Source organism: Cryptomeria japonica, chromosome 3 (genome assembly GCF_030272615.1).
Source record: "Cryptomeria japonica chromosome 3, Sugi_1.0, whole genome shotgun sequence".
NCBI lineage: Eukaryota > Viridiplantae > Streptophyta > Pinopsida > Cupressales > Cupressaceae > Cryptomeria > Cryptomeria japonica.
The window spans coordinates 286,083,099-286,095,395 of NC_081407.1; the positions used below are offsets into that span (position 1 = coordinate 286,083,099).

Below are 12,297 nucleotides of genomic sequence, written 5' to 3' on the forward strand. Positions count from 1 at the left end.
AATTTTAAGTTCTTTATTTCTCTCAGTTGTTTGCCCAAGTCATTCATTATGGTGAACGGTTTGAAAGTAGAAGATAGACTAGATGGTTCGTCAAATTTCTCTTCTTGGAAATTTAGAATTATGATTACTCTAGAAGAGAATGATCTCCTTGACTATGTCTCGAAAGATGTAGAAGAACCTTCTACTGATGGAGAGAAAGTTCAATGGAGAAAGAACAAGACCATGGCTAAGAAAATTCTAATTGATTCTATTAAGTATCATCTAGTACCTATCATCTCTAAGTTGGATTCAGCTAAGGAAATGTTTCTCTAAATGATCTTTATGAATTCAACAATACCAGCAGATCTTTATCCCTTGGGCATCAACTGCTTCATGTGAAAATGTCTAGAGGAGAATCTGTTACTTCTTATTTCATGTTCCTAAAGAGAAAATATCTAAATTAGAACCTTTAGGCAACAAAGGCATCTTTGTTGGTTATAGTGATTCTTCAAAAGCATATAGAATTTACATTCCTAGACAAAAACAAATTGAGATCAACAAGGATGTTTCTTTTGATGAAGATGTAGCTTGCATGAAATTCAAAGAATCTAGCATAGAAGCTAATAAAGAAGATTTTGAGAACCCTCAAGATTTAGATACAGATGATCTGAATCCATCTTCAGACATTCAGAGGGAGTTTACAGATTTATGAAATCATGTTGATTCAGCTGATCCAATAGATCTAGTAGACTCTATAGTTACATCAGCAGGTCCCAATATTAGTTCAGCTAACAAGAAAAGACCTTTGTGGGCTAGACATACTATGGAAGATGCTAAAAAATATGTAGCCCCTCGTGGTACTTTCAGAGAAAGAAAAAGACCTCACAAGTTTGCTGGCTACGTATCTTTGATGAGTCATATCTTAGCATCTGAGCCTTCAAATGTTGAAGAGGCTTTAAATCAGCAAGTGTGGAAGGATGCCATGATAGAGGAATATCAATCTATTATGAAAAATGATGTATGGGACATTGTTCCAAGACCTAAAAACAAATCTGTGGTTTCTTCTAAGTGGATGTTCAAAATCAAACATGCAGCTGATGGGAGTATAGAAAAGTACAAGGCCAAATTTGTAGCCAGAGGTTTTTCCCAAAAGGAAGGTATAGATTTCGAAGAAACCTTTGCACCTATAGCACGTTACACTTCTATCAGGACTACTATAGCTGTTGTAGTTGTTAAGGGTTGGAAACTTCATCAAATGGATGTGAAAACAACCTTCTTGAATGGTAAAATTGAAGAGGAGGTTTACATTGAGCAACTAGAGGGATTTCTTATTCATAATAGAGACTTACATGTATGCAAACCGAAAAAGGCCTTATATGGTCTTAAACAAGCCCCTCGTGCTTGGTATGAGAGGATAGATCACTATCTCTTGAGCTTGGTTTTTCTAAAGAATGATGTTGATCCAAATTTATACTTCAAGGCATGTGATGACAAGATGCTGATTTTAGTGTTATATGTTGATGATTTATTTCTCACTGGTGATGATGATCTTATTGTCAAATGCAAGAAGGAATTAGCTTGAGAATTTGAAATGAAATATCTTGGCTTGTGACAATATTTTCTTGGACTTGAAATATGGCAAAGACCCAATGAAATCATATTGAATCAAGGAAAATATGCAATTGATATTTTGAAAAGATTTGACATGTTAGAGTGTAAGTCTATGGTGACTCCTATGGAGCTAAATCTGAAAAAAAATACATGATGATGCAACAAATTCAGATTTAGTTGATCCTACTATGTATAGGAAATTAATTCACTCGTTCATGTACTTGATTAACACAAGGCCCGATATATGCTATGAAGTTAATACCTTGAGTCAGTTCATGTATGAACCAAGGCATATTCACCTTGTGGCAGCCAAACACATATTGAGATATGTACGTGGTACAATTGGATTTGGCTTAAAATTTTCTTCTTGTGTAGATCTGAAATTGCTAGGGTTTACAGATTCAGATTGGGCAGGTTGTGTGCCTGATAGGAAAAGCACTTCAAGTTGTTGTTTTGGCCTGGGTTCAGCTAAGATTTCCTAGTGCAACAAGAAACAATCTTGTGTTTCTTAGAGTACAACTGAAGCAAAATATGTTGCAGCTGGTGTGACTGCAAGAGAAAATGTTTGGCTTCGTAAATTACTTACACGCTTGTTTGAGCAGCCTTTGGAACCTACTGTGATTATGTGTGATAATCAAAGTTGTGTGAAGCTTTCACTTAATCCAATGTTTCAAGATAGAACCAAACATGTGGAAATTAAATATCATTACTTAAGAGACATGGTTCAGTGAAAAGCAGTTGAACTCAAGTATATTTCTACAGAAGAGTAGACAACAGACATTCTCACCAAGCCGCTTCCAAGAGTGAAGTTTTGTTACTTCCAAGATAAGCTTGGTATTGTGGAGAATGAAGCTCTTGCTGAAGAGACTCTCAGCTTTATTGATTCTTTCCTTATTATTAATGAGTTCTTCTCTGTAAGAGAAGTTCGTGGTGAAATCCCTTGATTAATGAGTTCTTCTTTGTGAGATAAGTTCATGGTGAAATCCCTTAATTAATGAGTATTCTCTGTGAGAGAAGTTCGAGGTGAAATCCCTTTATTAATGAGTTCTTCTCTGTGAGAGAAGTTCAAGGTGAAATCTCTTGATCCACCCTCTGGGAGTAGCTATTGTGGAAGTCATGTGTATGACTTTATGATTTTTATTTCTGTTTTCATTCACCCTCTAGGTTTAGCTATGGTGAATATTGTTATGTTGAGATAACAGTTTTATTGAATAAAATATGTGATGAGACTCTGTTGATTTTCTTTGGTTGCAACTGTATGTACCTGTCATGAGATGACAAAATGAAGATCTCTCTCTTGCTAAGAGGGAGTGTTGAAGATTATAGATAAGATAGAGGTCTAAAGATGCATATCTCCTTTCTTTCAATGTCTCCTATTTATTTCAAATGGCTACCTTCTATTTGTCTCCATCTTGGTGATTTCGGTTACCTCTTTACCGCTTTTTTGGCATCCGTTTCTTTCAATATTATTTTTGGCTTTTCCGATTGCTATGGTGGTTGTCAGTGAATTATTTATTGTAGTTGTTGGTGAGTCTTCTAGGTGGATGTTGGTGGCTTATCTATCTTCTTTTGTTACCATTTTTCATGAGTTATTGTAGGAGTGTAACCGGTTCTTTGGTGAGAATGTCTCTTGGCATTTCTATGATACCTTCTTGTATCGACGTCTCCTAAAAGATTATGCATTATGTACATTTTATATATATATATATATATATATATATATATATTTGTGTGTGTGTGTGTGTGTGTGTGTATTCTTCTTGATGTTGAGTGCTCTCTCTTTCGGCAATATATAGGTATTTATGTTTCGTGCAGGTGGTGGATAGTTATTTGTATACTTTGTCTTATGTCACGTGTTATTATTTTTCAGTATTTTGCTAAGTCCGAATTCTGAGATTTTTGGCATTTATTGTTTTATGGAGAACAATTGATGTGTATATCATTAGTTATCATTTTGTCAAGGAGTTGTATCTAATAAGAAAGTGATTCAGACTTTGTGATAGTCAATTGCAGCTTTCTATATATGTATTGATCATTTGAAGTTTTCAATAAAGAGATTACTTTTGTGGGTTGGGTTTTTCACCCTTAGGTGGAGGGTTTTCCCAGGATAAGGACTTGTGTATTTGTGTTTCTCTTAGTTTTTGTTCTCAGTTTGTTCTTATATTCTGGTTCAAATTTAACACATGTAAATGTACACATGTATGTATATATGTGTTTGTATGTATATACATATATGTGTAGTCAATGGGTACAAAGTAAATGAAAAATGGATGGCATTCAAGTGTTGAAGTGGCATAATAGAGGGAACATAATAATAATTTTTATCTAGATTTAGTATGTGGTACAACATATAATAGGAGAATAAAGATGAGAGGATTACTAAGGAATTTTTTTTGTGGTGATGATTGTACAACAAGCTATGCAACTAAATAAGAATTAGAACTAGCATCTACTAATCATAAATCGTGATGACAATAAATCCTAGAAATCAATCTTTGGTAATAGAGTTTTTTTCCAAAAAGATTTCTCCATGTACATTCATTAGTATAAGTGTTTTCTTATTTTAATTTGCTAATACATATTTCTATATGCTTTTTCATGTTATTTTATGGTTAATCTCATGCAATTTTGATTGGTACACCGGATTTGCTTACTATTTGTTTGTGCTTACATTGTAGTAGTTTGTACCATGTTTCTCAACAATAAAGACACCCATATTATGTAAAATATGGTATAAAGTTTGATTGATTTTCCATTCCACAATAAACAAATGAGGACCAACAACAAATGAGGACCAACAACTTTAATTTCACAAGCTTTATGAGAAACGTATTTTGTGTATAATATTTAATCTTTAAAAACACACAAATTTGAAAATTTGAAGCCCAATAAAATCAAATAATAATGTATTATTAAAGTATGGTGCTTTTACCATTCATCTTATTATATTGTTATAGGGTCATATTACAATATAGATTTGTTGTGGTTGATATGTGGTAGTTGAAACCCTAGTCACTTTAAAAGTAGTAGAATTGCTAAGCTCTAAATGCATTACAATGGCTTTATAATATGCCCGAAATCCAAAAAACTTAAATTCACCATTTTCATCAGTGATTCCTTCAATGCTTTCATTGTTCCACTCTTCTATCAACTTGTCCACAACATTTCCAGTGGCTAAATTGTTGAAATTGTTATCTGTTAAACACATTTGGTAACACCCATATGGATGCAATGCTGACCACATCACAATCCCATTCACAAATTGATGTGAATATCCTTCTCTTAGCACTTCTTCTAAGTACTCTGCTTGTTTATCACCACCTAAAGAATTTTGTATATCCACTTCTGTAAGCCAAATAGGTAACCCTATAGACCCCAATCTATCCAAAATTGAACGCATCAAAGGAATGTTTGCCTTTCCAAAATGAGATTCCAAACCGATTCCAGTCATCACCCCTAGACTTGATATGTCTTGCAATTTTCTTAGATATTCATCTGGAATAGCCTGCAAGGTGAGACAAGGATGTCACTTATAAAATAAATTCAAAACGCATATATATAGTGGTCTAAGAATTTTCCTTATGTTATAATGTTATATCTAATAAATGAATATTTCTTGTTTTCATGACCATGTTATTTACCATGATATCATTGCAAGTCTCAATGGTGTTATAATCATTCATGAACATAGGTGTTGTGGGGTCCAATTCTTGAGCAAGTTTGAAGAACTCAAGTGACGCATTAGGTCCTAGCTTATTTTCAAAGAAGGAGAAATGAAGCATCTCATTGCTCACATCCCAATTTAAAAATTGACCTTTATAACGACCCACTAGGGATCGAATTCGAGACTCCACTGCACTTTGTAGTTGTTGTGTATCAGGCAAATCCTTAACCCATTGAGGAGTGTACTTTGGGTCCTCCCAAAAGATATTATGCCCTCGCATGGATATGTTATTAGAATTGCAAAATTCTACCAAAGCATCTGCATCTTTGTAGTTGAGATATCCTTGTTGATTCTCTGTACTATACCATTTTAACTCATTCTCAAAAGTTGCCACATTAAATCGCTCCACAAACCATTTCTGCAATTTCAATAAAATCATTGAAATGTTAAACATAAATTTTAATGTTTAATAATTAAAAACAAATTATTTTTAAAACCATTCTTAAAATTTGAAAAATGATGTATTTAGATGGAAGAAAATAAACTAGTATATAATAAGATTATCATCCAATTGAATATAATGGTACCAAGTTCCAATCTTTTTTAATTAAAAACAAATTATTATAATGCAATTTTGTCAATTGTATATATAATTGATAAGATCTAGTATTAGTGATAAATAGATGATCACAAATAACACTTTAAAAATACAAATTACTCTTGTAAAATATTACCAAATATAAAATTTATAAATTATATTTGTTAATATCTAAAAAAGAAATTATCAAAAAGTAACCTACAAGTATATAAAACTTACCATACTCTAAATTTAAAAAAGATAATTAGAACCTAATATTTCTTGACATTTTTTAGATAAATATATTTAAAATATCTAAATTAATTTAAATAAAATATAAATAAGTTTAATAATTTATTTAAATTATCTAAATAAATTTAAATAAAATATAAATAAATTTAATAAAAATTATTATCTTTTGAAACATTTTAAACATCTTTATAATTATCTTAAATAATCTTTTTAAAACTTATTTTTGACTCATTAAAAGAAGACTCTAAACACATAATATATCAATAAAAGGGAAACAATAACTATTTAATATATCTCAAAAGAAGATGATTCTACTCTCTATATATATACCTGATAAGTATCATTAGCCAGGATGGTTTTAGCTATGGCTGATCCAAAGGGAAACTCCCTCTTGATTTGGTTTATCATGATTTTGGCTCCCTTCACAGGATTCCCTTCACTGTCTACAACATGCACAGTAACATTCCCTTTTCTATTCTGTCATATATATAAAATCTATTGTTATTTACTGATAAAATATCTTGATAACAGATTGATCAACTTAAGCTATGAGCAGAAAAATATATGTTTTACCTTTTCAATGCTGGCTTGTTGATGTGATCTCCATTCTTCTTTAGTGAATGGTTGCAGAGACACACTATCCAAAAAGATTTCTACTCCAACATCTGTACTCTGATATATTATACAGATACATACATTAATTGCATTGTTAAATTTACACATCTTATAAGGGATTAGAATTGCAATTAAAACTATATTGCATATCAGTATAGGGATGAAATATGCAATGGTATTGAAGAGTTAGAGGTAAAAAAATGATAGCATGTTGTAGAAGAAGTAAAATATGGTGATGTACCTCAAAGTATATTGTGGCTGAAGAAGAGAAGTCTGCAGTGAGACCTCCTTTGAGTTGAGTCCAACAACCAGATTGGGCAATGGCCGTACCAGCACAGTTGTAAGTGGTACTGCCTGTGTTGGGGTCTTTCATGGCAACTGTGGCTTTGACAATAGCAGCACTGGAATTTTCTCCACTTATCTGCACCCATGCTGATGAAAAAAAAAACTATATTTTACAGAATTTTAGTTGTAATATGAATTAATTTTCTATATACTAGTATTCTTGTTGGGAATGGCTATTCAGTCATCAGGATGCACCATGGCATTCATGGTTGGATCTTACATAACTAAAGTTTTGACTTCTTATTGAAGATCGTTTGTAACTTGTTCGCTATACCATCACCTCAAATGAATAACAGTAGACCTCCTAATGGATGAGAAGTCAAAACTTTAATTGTGTGGCTTTTTTATTATTATCTATTTAAAAAAAAATAGATATTAAATGGATAGCTATAAATTTTAATGTAAAATAAATAATTAGACTTAAAAATAATATTTGTTTTTTATCTTTTACATTTAATTGTCTAAATTTAGACTTAAATAAAATTAAAAGTTTTCAATTACTTAATTCATACATATACATATACATATATACATACACACACAAGTTGCTAAATGTGCATTCTCTACTTTTTTTTTATTGTATTTAAAAAAAATGTGTTTATTTTTTTATATATTTGTCTTATTATATTTATATAGTGAAAAAAATTAAAATATAAAATAATAAAAAAAATTAAAGTATTTAAAAAATATTTATTTAATTATTTTGATTCAATTTTTAAATATTATAAGTTATTTTTTAGTATATAATAAACATATATTAAATTTATTATCATATTTTTCATAACAATTAATATAGATAATTTATGTACATCTATCTAAAAAAGTAAAGAGAATGAAGATTAAACATAATAAAAATTTACATAATGTTAATTTTACATTAAATTTATCTATAGATTCAATTCTAATAATAATTAATTTTTAACTATAAAATTTATTTGTGCATATATATTGATAAATCATATATTTTCAAATTTGTGGGATCTCATCTTTATTATGAAGAATACTCGACAATAACACAAATAAAAATTTGAACAGAAGTGACAAGAATCACAACACCACAATTCAACCATTACACTATATAATATAAAGCAGACCATATAAAAGTGGCTCCCTCAATTAGTAACACATAACAGTCAATTTCAAAAGGGCAATTCAAGTTTATTTGAATTTCTTTGCACAATAATCAATATCTATCCGGATTGGTACTAAAAATTAACCTACATCATAGTTCATACCTGCTAATGTGTACATCAGATCTTGGGTTAAGTTGAGATTCTGAGAGGCAGAGTCACAGCTGTTTTTTCTTTCAGTGGCAGCAATATATTTATTTCCTCCTTCATCAGATCTTATTTCTAGTTTGCTACCTCCAAAGGCACTCCAACCATCCATCCCATTGTCAAACTCAGGATTCACAATAATTCCTCCTCCATATGAAGATGCCAGTGGCAAGCTAACACACTGTAACAGAAAATAGAGTAATATCAATTAACAATATACCAAATTTGATGTTTTACTTACAGTCAATATATAAACTGTACATAGGCACATATATATATGTACAGAAAGGATTGTCCCCTATAAGACATGGTAAATAACACTGCATTACCTTTGTAGTAGCAAAAGAATCATAATAAGACCCTGCCTCTGCAAACAGAATGTGTGGCATAAGTTTAAGGGCTTTCAATTAATCAAATAAGGTTAGTTAATATCATATGTAATAAAAAATGCATGTATATAGATATACCATTGGCATAAACTGCTTCCAGATGGGCTGAGGATAGCAAAACTAGCAAAATTATGAAATTTGCTGTAAGATGGCTAGTACCCATAATTGCTATATCTGATATGACATGACAACTTTTGTTAGCAGTAGCAGAAAATGAAAAAGAAATACCATCAACCTTAGCTGACTGCCTAGTGAGTTAGGAAGAGGGGAAAACATTGTAGATTTATGATCTGCCTTATAAGTTGTTGGCCAAATTTTGTGATTGTAAAATCAAGAACAGTGACACATTAACCCCACTCTCAATTATGATTTCAAAATTAAGAGTCAATATCATATAATTTGTGGTCAGTTGAATCACAAAATTTATGAAATTGGCTTTCTGCTGTTTCGCTAATAATTGTTGTTTGGCATAGTTTATCTTGTATATCAGTTTTTCGTGTTTTTAAAGATTTCAGGTCCCTTCAAAACCTATTTTATCCTTCAATCAACAACATATAATTCAACCAATTATAATTATAATACTTCAAACTTCTAAAACGTGATCTGACTGTAAAACTAAAAATCTATTAACACTGACTGCAGGAAACACATCCACCCATAAAAATTCTTGACAACAGAGAATCTGTGAAGCCTATAACTTAGATGGTAACAAAGAATCTGAAAGGAATAGGATCAAAGAAAGCTCCTAAACTTTATACATTACCAAAATACCCAAAGAAAAACTCTTCTGAACAAGTAAATGTGGCATATCTTAAACATAAATTGAAAGCTATCTTGTGTTTCTCAAATACATTTTGTGTTTGTTACATAGATTATAGACATAATCATATTAGGCTACACACCTTCAAAAGATTGCATAGGAGTACTCCACTTCTTTGAAATTTTATGGGATTGGAGGAGGCTTTATATACATGTGCTGAGCCTGATCAGCCAAGATAAAATATATACACACTAAAAGCTTCAGTGTGAAGTGGGCAATTCAGATTTAAAAACCATTCCTGATTAGTAGTGAATGAGCACTATGAATCTTTCTTTAGCAGAGAAGACAGTGAAATGCTTGCAACAAACAGGGATTTAAAGTTTAGGTATGCCCCATGTCCACTAGAAGAAGTGACACTCCATCCTATGAATACATGTCAAATTGATTGAGAAGACAACAAAAACCAAGATGACCCACTAGATTTGTCCATTCTCTGTTTTTTATGTTTAAGAATGTGTATATATTCATTATTTGTGTCATAGAAAGATATACTATATATAAATATATTTGTGGTTTTGTCTCAAATGACTTTGCTTGTATATCATTCCCATCTCCATATTTATTTAGCTTATTTGTTGGCTTCCACTTTTGTATGCGGTAATTGTGGGGTTTGATAAAGTGTTTTGAGGATACGATTTTATCTGTCATGGTTTTCTTCAAAGACTATTTCATTTGATGCGTGAAGGCACCAACAATGGTAGTTGTTTGTTCAATAAACTACCAATATTGTAGGAAAAGCAAGGATACAATTCTTAATAGATTTTGGTTATGTGAATGGATGCTTGATTTGGGTGGATGGTCGAAAGTTGTGTTTCTATCTAGAGATATGAGATTGAATATGCAAGGGTAAGATATGTATATGTTATAGTTTCAGTATTTCTTTTAGTTTCATATAAGAAAGAAAAAGAAATAATAAAGATAAAGAAATCTAATGTTCAAAATCAATAATGGAAGATCTTGTGGACAAAGATTGGTGGGTTATTGAGTCAAGAAAGAGTCCCAATAGTAAGATGACAAAGATTGAATGAATATTAATGGGAAGGTTGAATGTTTCAAGAGAAATTAATGCTAAGGACTATGGGATAAATAGGGTATCTGTATCATAAAGAAAAATTCTTAGTATGAAAAAGTTCTTTGAAACTTGTAGTCTCTTAAGATGAATCAAGGTGATTACAATAGAGCAATTATGTGATTTCGCCATTTTGGTAAGTAAATTAATCTTTGTTGGTATTAAAATAGATGTAAAAGATAAATGCATCACTTTTTTATTTTATTTTTTAGATGTATGAAAATAAAATTGTTATATTTGTTAGTAGTACATTATCCAAATTAAAGCTTGAAGATGTGGTCACATCCTTGCTATCTGAGGGGGAAATCATGGAAGATCTAACAATGGACATCGTGTTTATAAGAGGTTGCTCCCAAGATAAAATGGAAAACAAGTCAAAGGGCATTAAATTTATCTCTAAGTTTATAGGTGAATCTAAGTTGCTTGGAATACCTTTAAATCTAAATATTTTTTATATTACAAAATGGGAAACCAAGTTCCCAACACTAATACATTGCAAGCCCATAGGTTGAGAGGGAAAAAATAAAAAAAAATGATGAAATAGAAAGAACTAGTAGAAAAGTAAAGACAAACAACACACACACACAACAAAAAAATAGTGGGAAGCAATGAGTAGTTACAACATTTTTTTGTAGGGAGGCACATTTCCCCATATCTTCAAAAATGACCTTAGGGTCATCCTTTTTGGCTTTCTTCAAAGCAAGATAATTAGGATTATGGGTGTGTGCAAGATCATGGGGGTCTAAAATAGTCCCTTATGTGGCAATAAAAATTCATAAAATTAGAGTTAGGCAACTTGACATAAAAATTTGAATAGGTTATTAACAAAATTTGTAACAAATTGAATCTAGTTTCTAAGATACTAGTTGTTTTTTAGAAAAATCTAAATCTAGTTGGTGAAAATTGAAATTTCAATGCAGTAGTACAAAAATTTTAGGGAAAAAATAAAAAGTAGGTATGGCAAGTAAATAATTAATTATGAATTTTTTATTATAACTTTTTAAAAATAAGAAAGCATGTTTGCCTACGGACCATAACTTGGTAAAAAATCCATGAAATTCAATTTTTTTTTTATTCTTATAGTAGATGAAGCATAGAATGTGCAACATTTTTTGGATTTGAAAAATGTTTAACCATCTTAATGTTATAGATATTTTTCAATCGGCCTATCAATCAAGACTTTAGACATAATGTGTGTAAAAAATCAACAATAATAATTTATTAAATTCAAAATAAGACAAACTTTATATTGGTAAAAAACTGACAATTTCTTAAAAGACCATTTTCGTTTCATCAATTTTGGATAAAATAAAAGTCATCAGCCACATGGGCAAAATCTAGAAAACCAAAGAAAACTTGTAAACACATTTTTTGGGTTGACTTTCTAGGTTTGGTATGTCCAAGTCAAATCCCAAAGCAAGACCCGAGGGAAAAACGAAGGGAAAAAATTATGTTAAAAAAATGGATATCCATTTCCTGGCATCATTGTTGTGATGTCATGTTTTGGAAACCAAAACATATATCTGTTTTGAAAAGTTTAGAAAAACACATTTTAGTAAAATGAGCATAACTTTTATGTTTCTTATCAAAATTTTGATTTTTTATAGCCATTGGAAAGGTAATTCAAAGCTCTATGATATGGAATAGATAGTATTCATATAACTTGTATAGAAAAATAATTATAATTAATTTAAATTCA

General features: G+C 30.7%; 1 protein-coding gene across 1 annotated transcript; it reads right to left on the minus strand.

Moving 5' to 3' along the window:
• Positions 1-4,529: 4,529 nt before the first annotated feature.
• LOC131029600 (endo-1,4-beta-xylanase 5) lies at positions 4,530-9,820 on the minus strand. The gene is made up of 9 exons (XM_057960135.2): positions 9,612-9,820; positions 8,788-8,883; positions 8,650-8,687; positions 8,279-8,501; positions 6,940-7,130; positions 6,657-6,755; positions 6,414-6,560; positions 5,232-5,672; positions 4,530-5,095 (listed from the first exon to the last, which is right to left on the minus strand). Exons 1-9 carry the CDS (start codon positions 9,625-9,627, stop codon positions 4,550-4,552), a joined length of 1,797 nt encoding a protein of 598 aa, XP_057816118.2. The 5' UTR covers positions 9,628-9,820; the 3' UTR covers positions 4,530-4,549.
• Positions 9,821-12,297: the final 2,477 nt, after the last annotated feature.